We start from the raw sequence: 21,427 nt of genomic DNA, 5'->3' as shown, positions 1-21,427 counted from the left end.
ACTTTTAAATCGTTCCTTGTTATTACATGTAGAGATGGGGGACAAATGCTTAGTCAAAAGTTACGTATGAGACCGTTAGCGAGTAGACGACTTCATATTATATGAACAGATCTATTAATGAGGAGCGATAATTTGTTGTCGCTATTCACTATTTACCTGCTTGCCGTCGACATTGCAGTGGACGTGCAGTGTAACTACAGCTATTCCTACTCAGGGCCATGACGACGGGTAGGCATCCACCTAGGGTGCCAGCTCGCTACCCATAAAGGGGCAATCACTGCCTGAAGCCTATGAGGCAGGAGAATGGCGCAAGAGGTCTCTATGACATCACTGCAACCTCCTGCACTAGGTCTCTTGTGATGATGTCATTGCACAAGACCCAACACAGGGGCCACTGTCTCTAACATTATGTCCTCTCTCTGTCTGAAACGGAATCTTTCTAAAACTAAACTTCTGGCGTTTCCTCCATCTACTAACCTACCTAAACTTGATAACTCTTTCTGTGTGCGACACTACCATCATGCCTAGGCAGCATGCCTGCTGTCTCGGTGTTATGTTTGACACTGATCTTTCATTCACCTCTATATTCAATCTCTTACCCACTCATGCCACCTGCACCTCAAAAGCATCTCTAGAATTCGTCCCTTCCTTACTGTGGAAACAACAAAAACTCTCATTGTTGCCTTGATCCATTCCCGTAACTCATTACTAATTGGTCTCCATGGAGACAACACCTGTAAGAGCTGTATTACACCAACAGATTATCTGACCAATTTCTGTCCAATCAGACCAATAGTTGGTGAGTATAACAAAAGATTTGTGTGTGTAAATAGGCATCTGACCAATGATTGATTAGAAAATCTGTCAGATAATCTGATGGTGTAATACAGCCATAAATCACTGGATCTGCCCTCGACTGCTATTTTTGAAATGTGTTTTAATCTCTTTATTAGGGTATGGCCACACAGTAGAAGTTGTACCTGTCCTGTACACTTTCTCTCCTCTCATGTTCCACTCCTGATTTTGGTTTTCAAAACTGCATGCTGAAACCTGACCGTTTAGCTGTACACTTAGAAGGTCAGGTCCCAATAAATTGCTTTGGAGATGGCGCTATTTGCCTGCTCCGCCTAGGGCACCTCATCCTGGCCCTGCTCCTTCCCATTCGCTTGAACAGGACAACTACAACTGCTCTGTCCCATTCAAGTGAGTGTGATGGAGGAGCTGTAATTACACCTGCCTGCCTTTGCAGTATCTACGGTGTGGAGGTAAACAGTGAAGAGAACACCGCGCTGGTACGAGCACCACAGTCTCTTCAAACAGCTGATTGGCAGAGGTGCTGGGAATCAGACCCCCGTACTCTGATTTTGATGACCTATTATTTTTTTTGTTTGAAACATTCCTTTTTATTGAAATACCATCAAGTATACATAAGGCAACATGTGATTTACAGGTATCATGGTATTCTTTTCAATTATACAGATTACACCAAAGTGCAACGGAAATGAAAAGACATAGAAAACTGTCTAATAACCTGAGGGAATCGAGATGTCAGTTCTTACATAAATTGTAGTCTTTGCTAACTAATAGCTAATAGTGTTGGGCGCGAATATTCGAATTGCGAATTTTAATAGCGAATATCGGCACTTTGAGAATTCGCAAAGATTTAGAATATAGTGCTATATATTATTCGTATTCTCAAATATTCTAGATTTTTTTCATCAGTAACCTCCCTACTTGCTTGTGGGCCAATGAGAAGGTTGCAATATTTTTGTCTGAGCTTAGCAACATCCCTAGCAACCAATAGGAAAGTTGCCTACCCCTTACTATATAAGAACCTCCCCAGCAGCCATTTTCTGTAGTTTCATGGAGATCTGAGAGAGACAGCAGTGTCATTACATTAGATAGTTAGTTAGTTAGCTTATATATATATATATATATAATACAGATAGTGGGAGATAGTCAGTGTAGGTTATATCCTAATATAGTGTAGCTGATAGTGTGATAGGTTCTGCTGTCCATACATACATGCTACAGACATAGTTATGTGATGTCACAAGTCCACAACAATACTTAGTGCACCAATCAGCAATATGTAGTCAGACCTGCTAAAATGTGAAGTTGCACGTATTGCGCGAAAATATGCGCATCATTAATTGCCGATTTGCGCAATCGCAAATATATTAGAGCACTCTATCTCCATATAAAGCTATTGTGATGTTATTCCGTGCCAACCATTTTCTCCAGTCTCAGGAAACTTCTAGCAGCTTGAAAAATGTAGCAACAGTGACCCACGCCTGTATTGTGCATGCAATATGTGCATATTATTTACGCAATCAAGAAAATAATCGCGAATTCAAGATTCGCCTAAATATTTGCAAAACATTGCAAATTCGAATATTGCCCCTGCCGCTCATCAATAATAGCGAATATGGTATTTCTCAGACAATACTGCGCACCTGATTAAGAGATAGAGCAATCAAAGGGGTTTATGAAAAATAGAAGTGATCCAAACTTCCCATCTAGACTGACCTGACGCGTTGAAAGCCGAGGTGGACATCCTTTTGTACCGGCATTGTTCATTAATGGATTGTAGAATGTTTGAGACTTGTATGGGAGTTCTTGTTTTCCAATTGGCTGCAATATTTTGTTGCATAGCTATGCATGCATGAGAAACTATAGTAGAATGTAAAAAAGAGAACTGTTCTATACCAAGGGATAGAAGAGCTAAAGCCGGGTCTGGGACAATTTGAAATTGGCATATATCAGATAATATAGAAAAAAAACTGGTGCCAAACTTTTTTTTATTAATCCACATTCCCACCACACCTGCATATATGAACAAATTCCACTGTCCCATCTCCAACACACATCTGATGCGTTGGGGAAAATACAGTTATGGTCCATATATACTTGGACCGAGACAACATTTTTCTAATTTTTGTTCTGTACATTACCACAATGGATTTTGAACAAAACAATTCAGATGTAGTTGAAGTTCAGACTTTCAGCTTTAATTCAGTGGGTTGAACAAAATTGCATAAAAATGTGAGGAACTAAGGCATTTTTTTTAAACGTAATCCCTTTATTTCAGGGGCTCATAAGTGATTGGACAAATGAAATAATTGTAAATAAAATGTTAATGTCTAATACTTGGTTGAAAACCCTTTGTTGGCAATGACTGCCTGAAGTCTTGAACTCATGGAAATCACCAGACGCTGTGTTTCCTCTTTTCTAATGCTCTGCCAGGCCTTTACTGCAGCGGTGTTCAGTTGCTGTTTGTTTGTGGGCCTCTCTGTCTGAAGTTTAGTCTTTAACCACTTCAGCCCCGCTAGCTGAAACCCCCTTCATGACCAGAGCACTTTTTACACTTCGGCACTACACTCTTTTCACCGTTTATCGCTCGCTCATGCAACTTACCACCAAATGAATTTTACCTCCTTTTCTTCTCACTAATGGAGCTTTCATTTGGTGGTATTTTATTGCTGCTGACATTTTTACTTTTTTTGTTATTAATCAAAATGTAACGATTTTTTTTGCAAAAAAATGAAATTTTTCACTTTCAGCTGTAAAATTTTGCAAAAAAAACGACATCCATATATAAATTTTTCGCCAAATTTATTGTTCTACATGTCTTTGATGAAAAAAAAATGTTTGGGCAAAAAAAAAAAAAGGTTTGGGTAAAAGTTATGGCGTTTACAAACTATGGTACAAAAATGTGAATTTCCGCTTTTTGAAACAGCTCTGATTTTCTGAGCACCTGTCATGATTCCTGAGGTTCTACAATGCCCAGACAGTAGAAAACCCCCACAAATGACCCCATTTCTGAAAGTAGACACCCTAAGGTATTCGCTGATGGGCATAGTGAGTTCATAGAACTTTTTATTTTTTGTCACAAGTTAGCGGAAAATGATGATGATTTTTTATTTTTATTTTTTTTCTTACAAAGTCTCATATTCCACTAACTTGCGACAAAAAATAAAAAATTCTAGGAACTCACCATGCCCCTCACAGAATACCTTGGGGTGTCTTCTTTCCAAAATAGGGTCACTTGTGGGGTAGTTATACTGCCCTGGCAATTTAGGGGCCCATATGTGTGAGAAGTACTTTGCAATCAAAATCTGTAAAAAATGACCGGTGAAATCCGAAAGGTGCACTTTGGAATATGTGCCCCTTTCCCCACTTTGGCATCAAAAAAGTGAAATATCTTGGCAAAAGACAACTTTTCCCATTTTTTTTATACAAAGTTGGCATTTGACCAAGATATTTTTCTCACCCAGCATGGGTATATGTAAAATGACACCCCAAAACACATTGCCCAACTTCTCCTGAGTACGGCGATACCAGATGTGTCACACTTTTTTGCTGCCAAGGTGGGCAAAGGGGCACATATTCCAAAGTGCACCTTTCGGGTTTCGCCGGTCATTTTTTACACATTTTGATTGCAAAGTTCTTCTCACACATTTGGGCCCCTAAATTGCCAGGGCAGTATAACTACGCCACAAGTGACCCCATTTTGGAAAGAAGACACCCCAAGGTATTCCGTGAGGGGCATGGCAAGTTCCTAGAATTTTTTATTTTTTGTCGCAAGTTAGTGGAATATGAGACTTTGTAAGAAAAAATAAAAAAAATAAAATCATCATCATTTTCCGCTAACTTGTGACAAAAAATAAAACGTTCTATGAACTCACTATGCCCATCAGCGAATACCTTAGGGTGTCTACTTTCCGAAATGGGGTCATTTGTGGGGGTTTTATACTGTTTGGGCATTGTAGAACCTCAGGAATCATGACAGGTGCTCAGAAAGTCAGAGCTGTTTCAAAAAGCGGAAATTCACATTTTTGTACCATAGTTTTTAAATGCTATAACTTTTACCCAAACCATTTTTTTTTTTTGCCCAAACATTTTTTTTTTTTTTATCAAAGACATGTAGAACAATAAATTTGGCGAAAAATTTATATATGGATGTCGTTTTTTTTGCAAAATTTTACAGCTGAAAGTGAAAAATGTCATTTTTTTGCAAAAAAATCGTTACATTTTGATTAATAACAAAAAAAGTAAAAATGTCAGCAGCAATGAAATACCACCAAATGAAAGCTCTATTAGTGAGAAGAAAAGGAGGTAAAATTCATTTGGGTGGTAAAGTTGCATGACCGAGCGATAAACGGTGAAAGGAGTGTAGTGCCGAAGTGTAAAAAGTGCTCTGGTCATGAAGGGGGTTTCACCTAGCGGGGCTGAAGTGGTTAACCACCTCCTGACCGCCTAACGCGCCGATGCGTCCTGGAGGTGGTTGATTTGTTCCTCCTGGACGCATCGGCGTGTCATCTCGCGATACCCAAGATTTCCTGTGAACACGCGCACGCAGGCGCGCGCGCTCACAGGAACAGAAGGTAAGCGAGTGGATCTCCAGCCTGCCAGCGGCGATCCTTCGCTGGCAGGCTGGAGATGTGATTTTTTTAACCCCTAAAGGTATATTAGACGCTGTTTTGATAACAGCGTCTAATATACCTACTACCTGGTCCTCTGGTGGTCCCTTTTGTTAGGATCGACCACCAGAGGACACAGGTAGGTCAGTGAAGTCGCACCAAACACTACACTCCACCCCCCACCCCCCCCTGTCACTTATTAACCCCTTATAAACCCCTGATCACCCCATATAAACTCCCTGATCACCCCCCCTGTCATTGATCACCCCCCTGTCAGGCTCCGTTCAGACGTCCGTATGATTTTTACGGATCCACAGATACATGGATCGGATCCGCAAAACACATGCGGACGTCTGAATGGAGCCTTACAGGGGGGTGATCAATGACAGGCGGGTGATCACCCATATAGATTCCCTGATCACCCCCTGTCATTGATCACCCCCCTGCAAGGCTCCATTCAGACGTCCGTATGATTTTTACGGATCCATGGATCGGATCCGCAAAACACATGCGGACGTCTGAATGGAGCCTTACAGGGGGGTGATCAATGACAGGCGGGTGATCATCCATATAGATTCCCTGATCACCCCCTGTCATTGATCACCCCCCTGTCATTGATCACCCCCCTGCAAGGCTCCATTCAGACGTCCGTATGATTTTTACGGATCCATGGATACATGGATCGGATCCGCAAAACACATGCGGACGTCTGAATGGAGCCTTACAGGGGGGTGATCATCCCATATACACTCCCTGATCACCCCCTGTCATTTATCACCCCCCTGTAAGGCTCCATTCAGACGTCCGCATGTGTTTTGCGGATCCGATCCATGTATCCATGGATCCGTAAAAATCATGCGGACGTCTGAATGGAGCCTTACCAGGGGGGTGATCAATGACAGGGGGTGATCACCCATATACACTCCCTGATCTCCCCCTGTCATTGATCACCCCCCTGTAAGGCTCCATTCAGACGTCCGCATGTGTTTTGCGGATCCGATCCATGTATCCATGGAGCCGTAAAAATCATGTGGACGTCTGAATGGAGCCTTACAGGGGGTGATCAATGACAGAGGGTGATCACCCATATACACTCCCTGATCACCCCCTGTCATTGATCACCCCCCTGTAAGGCTCCATTCAGACGTCCGCATGTGTTTTGCGGATCCGATCCATGTATCCATGGATCCGTAAAAATCATGCGGACGTCTGAATGGAGCCTTACCAGGGGGGTGATCAATGACAGGGGGTGATCACCCATATACACTCCCTGATCACCCCCTGTCATTGATCACCCCCCTGTAAGGCTCCATTCAGACGTCCGCATGTGTTTTGCGGATCCGATCCATGTATCCATGGATCCGTAAAAATCATGCGGACGTCTGAATGGAGCCTTACAGGGGGTGATCAATGACAGGGGGTGATCACCCATATACACTCCCTGATCACCCCCTGTCATTGATCACCCCCCTGTAAGGCTCCATTCAGACGTCCGCATGTGTTTTGCGGATCCGATCCATGTATCCATGGATCCGTAAAAATCATGCGGACGTCTGAATGGAGCCTTACCAGGGGGGTGATCAATGACAGGGGGTGATCACCCATATACACTCCCTGATCACCCCCTGTCATTGATCACCCCCTGTCATTGATCACCCCCCTGTAAGGCTCCATTCAGACGTCCGCATGTGTTTTGCGGATCCGATCCATGTATCCATAAAAATCATACGGACGTCTGAATGGAGCCTGACAGGGGGGGTGATCAGTGACAGGGGGGTGATCAATGATGGAGGTGATCAGGGAGTCTATATGGGTGATCACCCCCCTGTCATTGATCACCCTCCCCTGTAAGGCTCCATTCAGACATTTTTTTGGCTCAAGTTAGCGGAAATATATATTTTTTTTGTTTGTTTTTTCTTACTAAGTCTCATATTCCACTAACTTGTGTCAAAAAATAAAATCTCACATGAACTCGCCATACCCCTCACCGAATCCAAATGCGTAAACATTTTTAGACATTTATATTCCAGACTTCTTCTCACGCTTTAGGGCCCCTAAAAAGCCAGGGCAGTATAAATACCCCACATGTGACCCCATTTCGGAAAGAAGACACCCCAAGGTATTCCGTGAGGGGCATATTGAGTCCATGAAAGATTGAAATTTTTGTCCTAAGTTAGCGGAAAGTGAGACTTTGTGAGAAAAAAACAAAAAAAAATCAATTTCCGCTAACTTATGCAAAAAAATAAAAATTCTATGAACTCGCCAGGCCCCTCATTGAATACCTTGGGGTGTCTTCTTTCCAAATGTGTGAGAAGTACTTTGCAATCAAAATCTGTAAAAAATGACCGGTGAAATCCGAAAGGTGCACTTTGGAATATGTGCCCCTTTGCCCACCTTGACATCAAAAAAGTGTCACACATCTGGTATCGCCGTACTCAGGAGAAGTTGGGGAATGTGTTTTCGGGTGTCATTTTACATATACCCATGCTGGGTGAGAGAAATATCTTGGCAAAAGACAACTTTTCCCATTTTTTTATACAAAGTTGGCATTTGACCAAGATATTTTTCTCACCCAGCATGGGTATATGTAAAATGACACCCCAAAACACATTGCCCAACTTCTCCTGAGTACGGCGATACCAGATGTGTCACACTTTTTTGCTGCCAAGGTGGGCAAAGGGGCACATATTCCAAAGTGCACCTTTTGGATTTTGCAGGGCATTTTTTACACATTTTGATTGCAAAGTTCTTCTCACACATTTGGGCCCCTAAATTGCCAGGGCAGTATAACTACGCCACAAGTGACCCCATTTTGGAAAGAAGACACCCCAAGGTATTCCGTGAGGGGCATGGCGAGTTCCTAGAATTTTTTATTTTTTGTCGCAAGTTAGTGGAATATGAGACTTTGTAAGGAAAAAAGAAAAAAAAAGAAAAATCATCATTTTCCACTAACTTGTGACAAAAAATAAAAAATTCTAGGAACTCGCCGTGCCCCTCACGGAATACCTTGGGGTGTCTTCTTTCCAAAATGGGGTCACTTGTGGCGTAGTTATACTGCCCTGGCAATTTAGGGGCCCAAATGTGTAAGAAGTACCTTGCAATCAAAATGTGTAAAAAATGGCCTGCGAAATCCGAAAGGTGCACTTTGGAATATGTGCCCCTTTGCCCACCTTGGCTGCAAAAAAGTGTCACACATGTGGTATCGCCGTACTCAGGAGAAGTTGGGCAATGTGTTTTGGGGGGTCATTTTACATATACCCATGCTGGGTGAGAGAAATATCTTGGCAAAAGACAACTTTTCCCATTTTTTTATACAAAGTTGGCATTTGACCAAGATATTTTTCTCACCCAGCATGGGTATATGTAAAATGACACCCCAAAACACATTCCCCAACTTCTCCTGAGTACGGCGATACCACATGTGTGACACTTTTTTGCAGCCTAGATGCGCAAAGGGGCCCAAATTCCTTTTAGGAGGGCATTTTTAGACATTTGGATCCCAGACTTCTTCTCACACTTTCGGGCCCCTAAAAAGCCAGGGCAGTATAAATACCCCACATGTGACCCCACTTTGGAAAGAAGACACCCCAAGGTATTCAATGAGGGGCCTGGCGAGTTCCTAGAATTTGCATTTTGCATAAGTTAGCGGATATTGATTTTTTTTTGTTTTTTTCTCACAAAGTCTCACTTTCCGCTAACTTAGGACAAAAATTTCAATCTTTCATGGACTCAATATGCCCCTCACGGAATACCTTGGGGTGTCTTCTTTCCGAAATGGGGTCACATGTGGGGTATTTATACTGCCCTGGCTTTTTAGGGGCCCTAAAGCGTGAGAAGAAGTCTGGAATATAAATGTCTAAAAATGTTTACGCATTTGGATTCCGTGAGGGGTATGGTATGAGGGGTATGGTGCGTCCATGTGAGATTTTATTTTTTGACACAAGTTAGTGGAATATGAGACTTTGTAAGAAAAAACAAAAACAAAAACAAACAAAAAATTTCCGCTATTTCGGGGGGGGGGGGGTGATCAATGACAGGGGGGTGATCAATGACAGGGGGGTGATCACCCATATAGACTCCCTGATCACCCCCCTGTCATTGATCACCCCCCTGTAAGGCTCCATTCAGACGTCCGTATAATTTTTACGGATCCATGGATCGGATCCGCAAAACACATGCGGACGTCTGAATGGAGCCTTACAGGGGGGTTATCAATGACAGGGGGTGATCAGGGTGATCACCCCCCTGTCAATGATCACCCCCCCTGTAAGGCTCCATTCAGACATCCGCATGATTTTTTACGGATCCATGGATACATGGATCGGATCCACAAAACACATGCGGACGTCTGAATGGAGCCTTACAGGGGGGTTATCAATGACAGGGGGTGATCAGGGTGATCACCCCCCTGTCAATGATCACCCCCCCTGTAAGGCTCCATTCAGACATCCGCAGGATTTTTTATGGATCCATGGATCGGATCCACAAAACACATGCGGACGTCTGAATGGAGCCTTACAGGGGGGTTATCCATGACAGGGGGTGATCAGGGTGATCACCCCCCTGTCAATGATCACCCCCCCTGTAAGGCTCCATTCAGACATCCGCATGATTTTTTACGGATCCATGGATACATGGATCGGATCCACAAAACACATGCGGACGTCTGAATGGAGCCTTACAGGGGGGTTATCAATGACAGGGGGTGATCAGGGTGATCACCCCCCTGTCACTGATCACCCCCCCTGTAAGGCTCCATTCAGACATCCGCATGATTTTTTACGGATCCATGGATACATGGATCGGATCCACAAAACACATGCGGACGTCTGAATGGAGCCTTACAGGGGGGTTATCAATGACAGGGGGTGATCAGGGTGATCACCCCCCTGTCACTGATCACCCCCCCTGTAAGGCTCCATTCAGACATCCGCATGATTTTTTACGGATCCATGGATACATGGATCGGATCCACAAAACACATGCGGACGTCTGAATGGAGCCTTACAGGGGGGTTATGAATGACAGGGGGTGATCAGGGTAATCAGGGTGATCACCCCCCTGTCACTGATCACCCCCCCTGTAAGGCTCCATTCAGACATCCGCATGATTTTTTACGGATCCATGGATACATGGATCGGATCCACAAAACACATGCGGACGTCTGAATGGAGCCTTACAGGGGGGTTATCAATGACAGGGGGAGATCAGGGAGTGTATATGGGTGATCACCCCCTGTCATTGATCACCCCCCTGGTAAGGCTCCATTCAGACGTCCGCATGATTTTTACGGATCCATGGATACATGGATCGGATCCGCAAAACACATGCGGACGTCTGAATGGAGCCTTACAGGGGGGTGATCAATGACAGGGGGGTGATCAATGACAGGGGGTGATCAGGGAGTGTATATGGGTGATCACCCGCCTGTCATTGATCACCCCCCTGTAAGGCTCCATTCAGACGTCCGCATGATTTTTACGGATCCATGGATACATGGATCGGATCCACAAAACACATGCGGACGTCTGAATGGAGCCTTACAGAGGGGTTATCAATGACAGGGGGTGATCAGGGAGTGTATATGGGTGATCACCCGCCTGTCATTGATCACCCCCTGTAAGGCTCCATTCAGACGTCCGCATGTGTTTTGCGGATCCGATCCATGTATCCATGGATCCGTAAAAATCATGCGGACGTCTGAATGGAGCCTTACAGGGGGGTGATCAATGACAGGGGGGTGATCAATGACAGGGGGTGATCAGGGAGTGTATATGGGTGATCACCCGCCTGTCATTGATCACCCCCCTGTAAGGCTCCATTCAGACGTCCGTATGCTTTTTGCGGATCCGATCCATGTATCCGTGGATCCGTAAAAATCATACGGACGTCTGAACGGAGCCTGACAGGGGGGTGATCAATGACAGGGCGGTGATCAATGACAGGGGGGTGATCAGGGAGTTTATATGGGGTGATCAGGGGTTTATAAGGGGTTAATAAGTGACGGGGGGGGGTGTAGTGTAGTGTAGTGTTTGGTGCGACTGTACTGACCTACCTGAGTCCTCTGGTGGTCGATCCTAACAAAAGGGAGGACCACCAGAGGACCAGGTAGGAGGTATATTAGACGCTGTTATAAAAACAGCGTCTAATATACCTGTTAGGGGTTAAAAAATTCGGATCTCCAGCCTGCCAGCGAGCGATCGCCGCTGGCAGGCTGGAGATCCACTCGCTTACCTTCCGTTCCTGTGAGCGCGCGCGCCTGTGTGCGCGCGTTCACAGGAAATCCCGGCCCTCGCGAGATGACGTGTATATGCGTCGTTGAGCGCAGGGCTGCCACCTCCGGACCGCACATCTGCGTTAGGCGGTCCGGAGGTGGTTAAAGGGCTTCTGTCACCCCACTAAAGTCATTATTTTTTTTTTGGCTAGTTACATTCCTTATAGTGAGATATATGAGAATATAATGTTGTTACTTACTTTCATTCGGCCGTTTCTTATAAAAACGAAGTTTTATAATATGCAAATCAGGTCTCTACCAGCAAGTAGGGCGTCTACTTGCTGGTAGCCGCCGCAAAAAACCGCCCCATCGTCGTGTTGATTGACAGGGCCAGCCGCGATCTCCTCCTCCGGCCGGCCCTGTCAGCATTTTAAAAATCGCGCGCCTCTTCATTCGGCGCAGGCGCTCTGAGATGAGGAGGCTCGTCTCCTCAGAACTTCCTCAGTGCGCCTGCGCCGATGACGTCTTCTCTTTCGGTGATGTCATCAGCGCAGGTGCACTGAGGGAGTTCTGAGGAGACGAGCCTCCTCATCTCAGAGCGCCTGCGCCGAATGAACAGAGGCGCGCGATTTTTAAAATGCTGACAGGGCTGGCCGGAGGAGGAGATTGCGGCTGGACCTGTCAATCAACACGACGAGGGGGCGGTTTTTTGCGGCGGCTACCAGCAAGTAGACGCCCTACTTGCTGGTAGAGACCTGATTTGCATATTATAAAACTTCGTTTTCATAAGAAACGGCCGAATGAAAGTAAGTAACAACATTATATTCTCATATATCGCACTATAAGGAATGTAACTAGCCCCAAAAAAAATGACTTTAGTGGGGTGACAGAAGCCCTTTAACAAGTGAAATGCTCTATTGGGTTGAGATCAGGTGACTGACTTGACCATTCAAGAATATTCCACTTCTTTGCTTCTTTGCTGTAATAAACTCCTGGGTTGCTTTGGCATTATGTTTTGGGTCATTGTCCATCTGTATTATGAAACGCCGACCAATCAGTTTGGCTGCATTTGAGCACAGTATGTCTCTGAAAACCCTAGAATTCATCCGGCTGCTTCTGTCCTGTGTCACATCATCAATAAACACTAGGGACCCAGTGCCACTGGCAGCCATGCATGCCCAAGCCATCACACTGCCTCCGCCGTGTTTTACAGGTGATGTGGTATGCTTTGGATCATGAGCTGTACCATGCCGTCACCATAATTTTTTCTTTTAATAATTCTATTAGAGGTTGTTCTTGGTTTCATCTGTTCAAAGAATGTTCTTCCAGAAGCGTGCTGATTTTTTAGGATGTTTTTCAGCAAATTCCAATCTAGCATTCTTATTCTTGAGGCTTATAAGTGGCTTGCATTGTGCAGTGAACCCTCTGTATTTACTTTCATGCAGTCTTCTCTTTATGGTAGATTTGGATATTGATACGCCTATATCCTGGAGAGCGTTGTTCACTTGGTTGGCTGTAGGGGTTTCTCTTCACCATGGTAATGTCACAGTCCCTTCTGTGACAGATGTCAGGAGAACAAAGAGACTGGCGGAGCGTGGAGGAATCGAACAGCCTCTTTGATTACTCTTTATTCAGTGTTTGTGACCTCATCCCCTGTTTCAGGTGTAGCTTAGTACTCATTACTCTACCCTATTTAGTGTTGCCCCACCCTTCTGACTGTGCGGTAGATAGCTTCATTTGGGTTTGGCTGAGCTGGAGTGAGGTCTTCTCTGGTGTTCCTGCTCGTCCATCACTACAGAAGTTAAGTGTCGTGTTTGTTTGTGTTTTGTTTTCCCTTCCTTGCTTGTTATTACTAGGCCTCAGGGAGACGCCTGTTCCTTCATCTGGGAAGGAACGGGTTGCCTCAACCCTGATAATATTCTTAGGGCTCTTTAGGGTCTCCAGGTTCCAGGGTATGGGCATTTCTACCATCAAGGGGTGCCCATACGGTTAGGAGTCAGGGCCAGGAGTAGGGTTACTAGGAGGTGACCTTTTCCTGTCCCTAGCATTGAGGCCTAGTGGCTTTCCCTTTCCCTCCTGGTTGTCAGTTTGGTGTTTCCTCCTATACCTCATCCGTGACAGGTAATTGTTCTGCGATCACCCACCACTGTTGTCTTCCGTGGGCGTCTAGGTCTTTTTACATTGTTGAGGTCACCAGTGCTTTCTTTCTTAGGCTGTACCAAACTGTAGATTTTTCCACTTCTAATAGTGTAGCAATTACTCGGATGGTTTTTTTCTGTTTTTGCAGATGAAGGATGGGTCATTTCACATGCATGGTGAGCTCCTTTGATCGCATGTTTACTTCTCAGCAAAATCTTCAAAATGCAAGCACCACACCTCAAATCAACTCCAGGCCTTTTATGTGCTTAATTGAGAATGAAATAATGAAGGAATTGCCCACACCTGGCCATGAAACAGCCTTTGAGATAATTGTCCAATTACTTTTAGTCCCATTAAAAACAGGGTGCCACATGTAAAGGAGCTGAAACTCCTAAAACCTTCATCCAATTTTAATGTGGATACCATCAAATGAAAGCTAAAAGTCTGGACTTTATGTCCATGTCCATTATATAACTATAACAGGTTTTAGTAAACAGGCAATAAAAACAAAATTTGTGTCAGTGTCCAAATATATATATGGCCCTAACTGTACGTGACAATTGGCACGGTGTGAGGTACCATCTATAGAATACTTTTCGATGAGTTTCCAAGTGGGATATACACTTTGAAAATTTGCAAACAGAGGTAAGAGCAGATCGCCATTGATAATCAGTAAAGCTTTGATTTAAATCATGGTCTTTAAATTTTCCCCAATTTACCCCATTCCTCCATTAGCAAATTTTTGTAGCAAAAGGATATGCTGTGGGAATTGAGGATAGCTCATCAATATGGGAAAACTGGAAAACTTGGATAGCCACAAATGATAACAGGGATGTCAGTTTTTTCATAGTCCTCTTGCAAGCAGAGTTCTAACCCCCTGTTCAGCTGAGCTCCCGAGTATGGCACTATGTGTTCATAAATCAAAGTGATTATCTAATACTGCAGAAAATGTCTGTACTTCATAAATAAGGGATAAAAATAAGATGATCTCTCGCCGCAGCGTGTCAAGGGTCAAGCACTTATATTATACCATAAACTTTTACTTCTGCAACAAGAAATTGAAAAATTCACTCAACCCAAAACAATTCATGTAGTATAAACAAGCGTCTCAAATCACGTATTCTGTCATGGCTTGTCCTTATTTTTTTGGGTACAGCGGACTAAGGACATGTGTTGAAAAGTGCATATTACAAAAAGTCATGTTTAAAAAATAAATAAAAATACACCCTGCAGTACTACATATACAAATATTTCTGAAACTAGTTAGCAATTACAAAAAATAACATCCCCTTTAGCCACTTATACATAACAAATAATGTTGGTTTTACACAGACGCTCTGAGATTTGATTACCATGTCTAGAATACAAGCATTTCATAAACCTGTGGGATGGGTATAAGCTCAAAGAGCAATGCATTGCAGGTCTCCTTCCTGGACAGGAGCCCACCTCAAGTCTAATGCTTACATACTGCTGTCTCTTGCTAACCAGCGGCAATCAATGAGAATTAGGTCAGCTTTTTATAAGATACAAATTGGGCCCCATGCAGGAGGGTCAGTGCATCGGCGGCTCTGCCCCCATTAGAGAGGAATCGCTCTCCTGAATAAATCAGACGTGATTGTGGAGCATTGCGCCCGCCAGACACAAACTCACTCACATTGATTTGAAGATAAATTATTGAAAGTGCCTTCGCTCACTTTCTGCATTTATACAAACAACAAAGTGGCTGTATTAGCAATAAAGACAAAAGGTAGGGACTGCTTGTCCTCTTCCCGTCCAGCACCGTGTCGCTTCATCTGCTTCGTCTCCGTTCAAACTAATGAATGCTTTTCAATGATCTGTCTAGGAATACAAACTGCAACATGCACTTTACACAGTTAAAGAAAGCAGTGATAGAGAGTCTGCCTGTAGAAACTCTATAGATATACATATATATAAAGAACAGGATACAAATAAAGCACATACGCGTACACAAATGATGGGTGCAAATTTCTGGCCACAGTGTTATTTGAAAAAACATGATCCCCACAGAATGGCAAGAGTTGATGCCCTTGATAGTAAAGGGCACCATCTGATCAGGGCACTTTCAGAGGCATAACTCTTGTGCAGAGGATCTAATAAAGAATTCAACGTCGGCTGTTCTAAATGAACGTCTGCTTGTTTTCCTGGTCTGATGTAAATGGCACTGTAGGTCCCAGTGCTCTCTCTTCTACACAAACATCCGCTCTTGTACCAGTCTGTCTGGAACATGATCTCTCTGCTGAAGAGAAAGATTTCTTAATGTTTCCTTCTCATAAGTCACATGGTCATATACAAGACATGGAAACCAACCTAAAAGCGAGTCACCTGCGGTTGGCACCCAGAAACATATGCCTTAACTCTGCATGCCCCTGCCAGCCAAGTAAACCATTTTCCAAAGAAACCAGTATCAAAGCAACCAAAATAAATGCAGCTGTCTGGTGTCTCTATAAGAAACAGGACCTTGTCAAAGAATAAACGGGTACAACTTGGAGGACAGTACGATCAAAATTACAGGCCCGACTACTACACAGGTCCCAAGATCCTTTATCACTGGGGTTCACTTTTGTTTTAAATTATTTAATATAACTGCAGTTCATACAAGAGTTTACCATGCAATCAAAAGTAGATGTGCACCAAACATAGTGTATGTATAGACAGTGGGGTGGTAAGTGGGTCCCGCACTAATCCATGTCCTGACAATACTCAGGTGGCAACTGAATTACATTTGAATTATGACCAATTTAACTCAATTTAAAAAAAAATAAATAATAGACAGTAACATAAGTGTGAAAAAGACACAGGCCCTCAGAGTACACTAGCGACAAAACAGCCTGTGAATCGCTCTCAATTATATGGTTAGCCTCTCCTATGAATCAACTTTCCCCCTCATATATACTAAATTGGGAAAAAAATCTGGGTCTCACTTTTACATCAGAACAGCAGGACTACCTTTCTACACTGACACAGAAATTTTCCATTCCTAGTAGAATCCAGGAAGCAGGATTCATGATGCCTCTCTAGTAGGGGTACAGGGTGCCTTCTAAACTACTGTACATTCTCTCATCCTGGGTATCATCCCCTCTTTGTTGGAGATGTGGAAGGGATCGGGGTACTATTCTCCACAACTACTGGGGGTGTCTTGTGCTGGCCAGTTGGAGGTGTGGCCAGTGGCGTACATAAAGAAGTAATAGCCCCATAGCAAGGATCAAACCAGACTCCACACAAAGGATAGAATGATCCTTGGACCATTTTTCCACTGCCTCATTTGGTAAAAGTTGTTCCTTTAGAGCAAGGATGCTAAACCTGTGGCCCTCCAGCTGTTGTAAAACCACAACTCCCATCATGCCCTGCTGTAGGCTGTTAGCTGTAGGCTGTCTGGGCATTCTGGGAGTTGTAGTTTTGCAACAGCTGGAGGTCCACAGTTTGGGCATCCCTGCTTTAGAGGGTAGAGTGCTGGCCCAGTTTTCATCTCCAGTAGAAGAGGGAATGATCCCAACTGGGCCCTCTCTTCCCCTAGGCCCCATAGCAGTTGCCTGGTCTGCCACTATGGTAGTTATGGGTGTGGCATATAACATCTAAGTTCAGAAATCACGTAATTCCTAATATGCCACCATAGTGAGATCCCTTTGTCTACTTACAGGATGTCCGTGGTGCACCACTTGGTAAACATGGCAAGGGCATGTATTCCATCTTTGTGGAGACAGACATCCCTACCTTGTTTAGGTACAGGAGGTCATGAGAATGGAGGACCTTACCACATCAATTAGGGGTACACACGCTAAGTTTCACAAATCATGATGCCATTCAAACCCCCCTCCCCCAAGTCCCTCTCACATCCCTCCTTTTTCATCTCCCTCTCCTCTTCTTTCTTCTCTCTTTTCTCCCTCTCTTCTCCTTTAGCTCTATTCTTCTTCATACAACAAAAGTGTCACATTACAGCAAATCAGTTGAACCGACAGCTACCTGTCCTGTACTCCCATACTCGGCTAAGCATGCATGTATTAGCCACTGACACCTATAGCAATGGCTCATGTCTCCAAAAACAAAAGGATTGGGCGTGCCAAAATCCAACATCCCAGACCTTTCTCTCCTCTGACATCGCCAGAGTTGGAGGCCCCATACATAGTACATTGCCGGATGATCCTGCCAAAACGGTGTGTTCAGCCAACATATATCTAATGTGTATGGCTTGCTTTAGAAATGATAGCCTAAAACCCCAAACAAAATTCGGTGAGGCAGATCTACTGGTTTACAACTGTCATTCAAGAACTCCTCAAAACACAGACCAATCGGGGTATAGCTGCCCCCATCACTGGAAGTCACTATTCCCTTATTTTAAAGATATACAATGAAATATTGCATTGCCCTCTCCTAATTTGTAAGTTTGTAAGTACTGGCTAAAAGAAATACTCAGTACCATAACACTTTCCTGCTACAAGTTGTGCTTCTGAATCCATTTGGACCCATATTAATCAGCTCCCTTTAGCAATAGAAGCGTCCACGTCCACAGTAAATTTTACATGTATGGAGGGTGGAGGCATCATTAAAAAAATGGAACTGAAATCTGAAAAAATTGAGCTACAAGCACTTGGTAAATAGATTATAAGCCAGACATGTCCAAACTGCGGCCCTCCAGCTGTTCCAAAACTACAACTCCCAGCATGCCTGGATAGCTCATAGCTATTAGAGCATGCTGGGAGTTGTAGTTTTGCAACAGCTGGAGGGCTGCAGTTTGGACATGCCTGTATAAGCTGATCAGGATTCGTTTGGTTAGTAAAATTTATGATGACAGTGACACATTCAAAATTAGATTACAATTTGTCAAAAGAATACAACCAACACATAAAAAGTGGTATTCTAGGGAAAAATGATATCAGTCTAATGATTGCTACATGCCACTGTTGAGCAGGTTGCAATTCTTGTAGGCACCTGCTCCCTCCCAAGTGACCGGGTAAGGTGAAGCTTTAGTGGAGTGTCTTCCTGGCATTGTGCTAAGTGATACTGCCCCCTCCAAATGGACCAGACCAGTAAAAGTATCCCAGTCCAGCTGTGTAGCTCCCATAGGGCTCCAAAGTGATCTGTCTCACTTTCTTGCTGCCTTACGGGAAGTCTCTCCAGAGAGCAGGGTTTTTTCTTGTTGTAATCGCAGACAGTCTCTGTGCTCATCCACATTTATTGCCATTAATGGCTTCAGTCTTCTAGCTGTATTCCAGCTCATCTCCAAGACGACAGGAGGGCTCGAAAGGTCTCGAGCACAGAAAGAAGGTCAGCTCTGATAGATTAATACACAAAGATAGGAATCCGTCTTACATTTGGTCTTTGTGTAATGCATGCAATCACATCAGAAGGCAGTTGATTAGAAACCCATCACACAATGACTTTTTATGACAGTATATATTTCACAGTGCCTTCTGGTTAAGTCATGACGCTAATCCCAAAAGCTGGGTCTTACTGATAACTCCTTATAGGTCAAACATCTCAAATGCATTATGTTTAAAGGTGAATTTTTTGGCACTGTAGTCTAAAAGGAACGGAGCATGTAAGATGGACACAGACATTTATATATTTCTATAGTGGACCAACTTTCAAATTAAGCACTGCTGATGGCAGCACAATTTTTTCTAAACTCTTTCTCCCCTTCTCGATGCTTGTTCTAATTACATTGTAGCCCTGTTTGCTCATTTCAGCAGAATCTCACAATTTATAAAAAAAAAATTTACTTTTAGAGTATATCCACATGGGACATAATTTGCTAATAAAATTATCTGTGGCAGAATTGCCGTGGAATTTGTGCCAAAATCTGCATGATTGGTGGATTTGCCACAGATTTCACCCAGTGAAATTTTGGGGTGAAAATTAAAAACATAAATTGACATGCTCCAGATCTCCATGCAGATGAAATGTCATAAAATTCCATCCACTTTGCTGTTACTGTAAATACTGTGGATTTTCTACCTGTGATTTCATGGCAGACAATCTGCACTGTATCCATCCAGTGTGGACATACGATTATACCGCACTATTTCAAAAGCGTTTTTGGCGCTCCATAAGGGAATGAGTCATCAGAAAATGAGCTATTGTTTAAATTATATTTTTATGTTAAACATATTTTTTCAGAATTTTTGGTTTGGGATTTTTTTTTTTTTCATGTCACTCTCATCGCCCCGTTGATCAGCTGTGTGAAGAGAACACAGCGCCCTTCACTGTTTATCTGCTCGCTATTGGCATTGCAGTAATTACAGCTTTTACATCCCATTCACTTGAAAGGAAAGGAGCAGTTGTAGTTACACTCTGTCTCATTCAAGTCAATGAGATGATGGAGCTGTAATTACACCTGCTCACCACTGCAATTCTGATGGCGAGCAGGTGAACAGTGGAGTGAGTGCTTCGTTCTCTATAAAGAGCTGATTCGCAGCCGTACTGGGAGTAAGACCCCCGCCAATCTGATATTGATGACCTATCCTGAGGATAGGTCATCAATATCAGGAAACAGACAACCCCTTTAAGACTTCCTGTCTTTTAAGAGCAGCTACATGGGCCATAGACACAATGGACAGGAGCTGATACTATTGAAGTCTATGGGAGAGTTTTCTAAAAAACAGTTTTAAAACAGGATTATACACTTTTTTTTTTAATATAGTGACATGAAAAAATAAAAAAAATAAAATAAAAATGTGATTTAAATAATAGGTCATTTTCTGATGACACATTACCTTTTAAGGAGATCGGGAAGACTTTGGGGCACATTTATTAAGACCGGCATTTTAGACGTCGGTCTTAATAAAGCCCCATAGCTGGCGGAGGATCCACCAAAGTTTTAAAGAGGTGCAGGCCTTTCCATAACTTCGCCGCATCCAGCGCCAGTTCTAAATGTAAGACAGCTCTCGAGCGGTATTACATTTAGACCATTTTCTATGCCTCCTAAAACAGGTGTAGAAAATGGTGAATGATACTGGCCTGCCAACCCATCCCCTTCCACACCCACAATTTTAGAATTGATGTGAGCGAGATGAAGATGCCTAATTTAGGCATATTTCAGATTAGTAAATGACCCCCTTTGAATGCACCATTGTAAAACAATACGCAAAGCGGTATCTTCCAGAAAAAGGGAACCATCTCACTAGTGCCATCTTTTGGAAGTGGCTCCAGAAGTCCAACTTTTTAACAAGCCTTGGAACATGACAAGGGAAAATATTCTCGCTAACGCCACTTCCAAAAGTTGGCACCAGCCATATGGTTCTCCTTGCATACCCCACTGTATGTAGATCAAACTATTTGGTAGTATATAGATGTATGCAAGAGCAAGCCAAGCTATTCAAAACCTGGACATATGGAGACAGTGGACATTTCTGCCTAAACTGCTCTTTTATGGTAGAAGAGCATCTTATTAGTCTCCCTGCAAGCTGCATGCCCTTCTCTTGCACCAAGTTGGCACTGGGAATCAAGATAGAAAACACCAGCCAGTTGTGGCAGAAGGACCAGCGGTGCAGAAACTAGAAGCCTGCGGCACAGCTGTGCACGGACTCTGAACAGTGACAAAGTGGACGGCACTACAGAAAAATCTCACAGGAGCTGGGTTTTAATGTAGCAATTTGATTCAATTTTCCACTCTATAAAATTACCCATCACCGCT

The 21,427-nt window shown here is 43.5% G+C and overlaps 1 protein-coding gene across 6 annotated transcripts in view; it reads right to left on the bottom strand.

The window, feature by feature from the left end:
- SKAP1 (src kinase associated phosphoprotein 1) overlaps positions 1–21,427 on the bottom strand; it is a 684,040-nt gene that overhangs the window by 136,057 nt on the left and 526,556 nt on the right. For 4 of the 6 annotated variants that reach the window (XM_044300194.1, XM_044300192.1, XM_044300191.1 and 1 more), the window contains exon 10: positions 1,818–1,871. The exons of the other annotated variants lie outside the window; for them this stretch is intronic. In XM_044300194.1, the coding sequence (XP_044156129.1) occupies positions 1,818–1,871 (54 nt within the window). The remainder of the gene's footprint in view (positions 1–1,817; positions 1,872–21,427) is intronic. 6 annotated transcript variants of the gene reach the window in all.

This window comes from Bufo gargarizans, chromosome 6 (assembly GCF_014858855.1).
Source record: "Bufo gargarizans isolate SCDJY-AF-19 chromosome 6, ASM1485885v1, whole genome shotgun sequence".
Lineage (NCBI taxonomy): Eukaryota > Metazoa > Chordata > Amphibia > Anura > Bufonidae > Bufo > Bufo gargarizans.
Note: the sequence above shows the minus strand (reverse complement) of the source record. Positions and strands in the feature narration are given on the sequence as shown.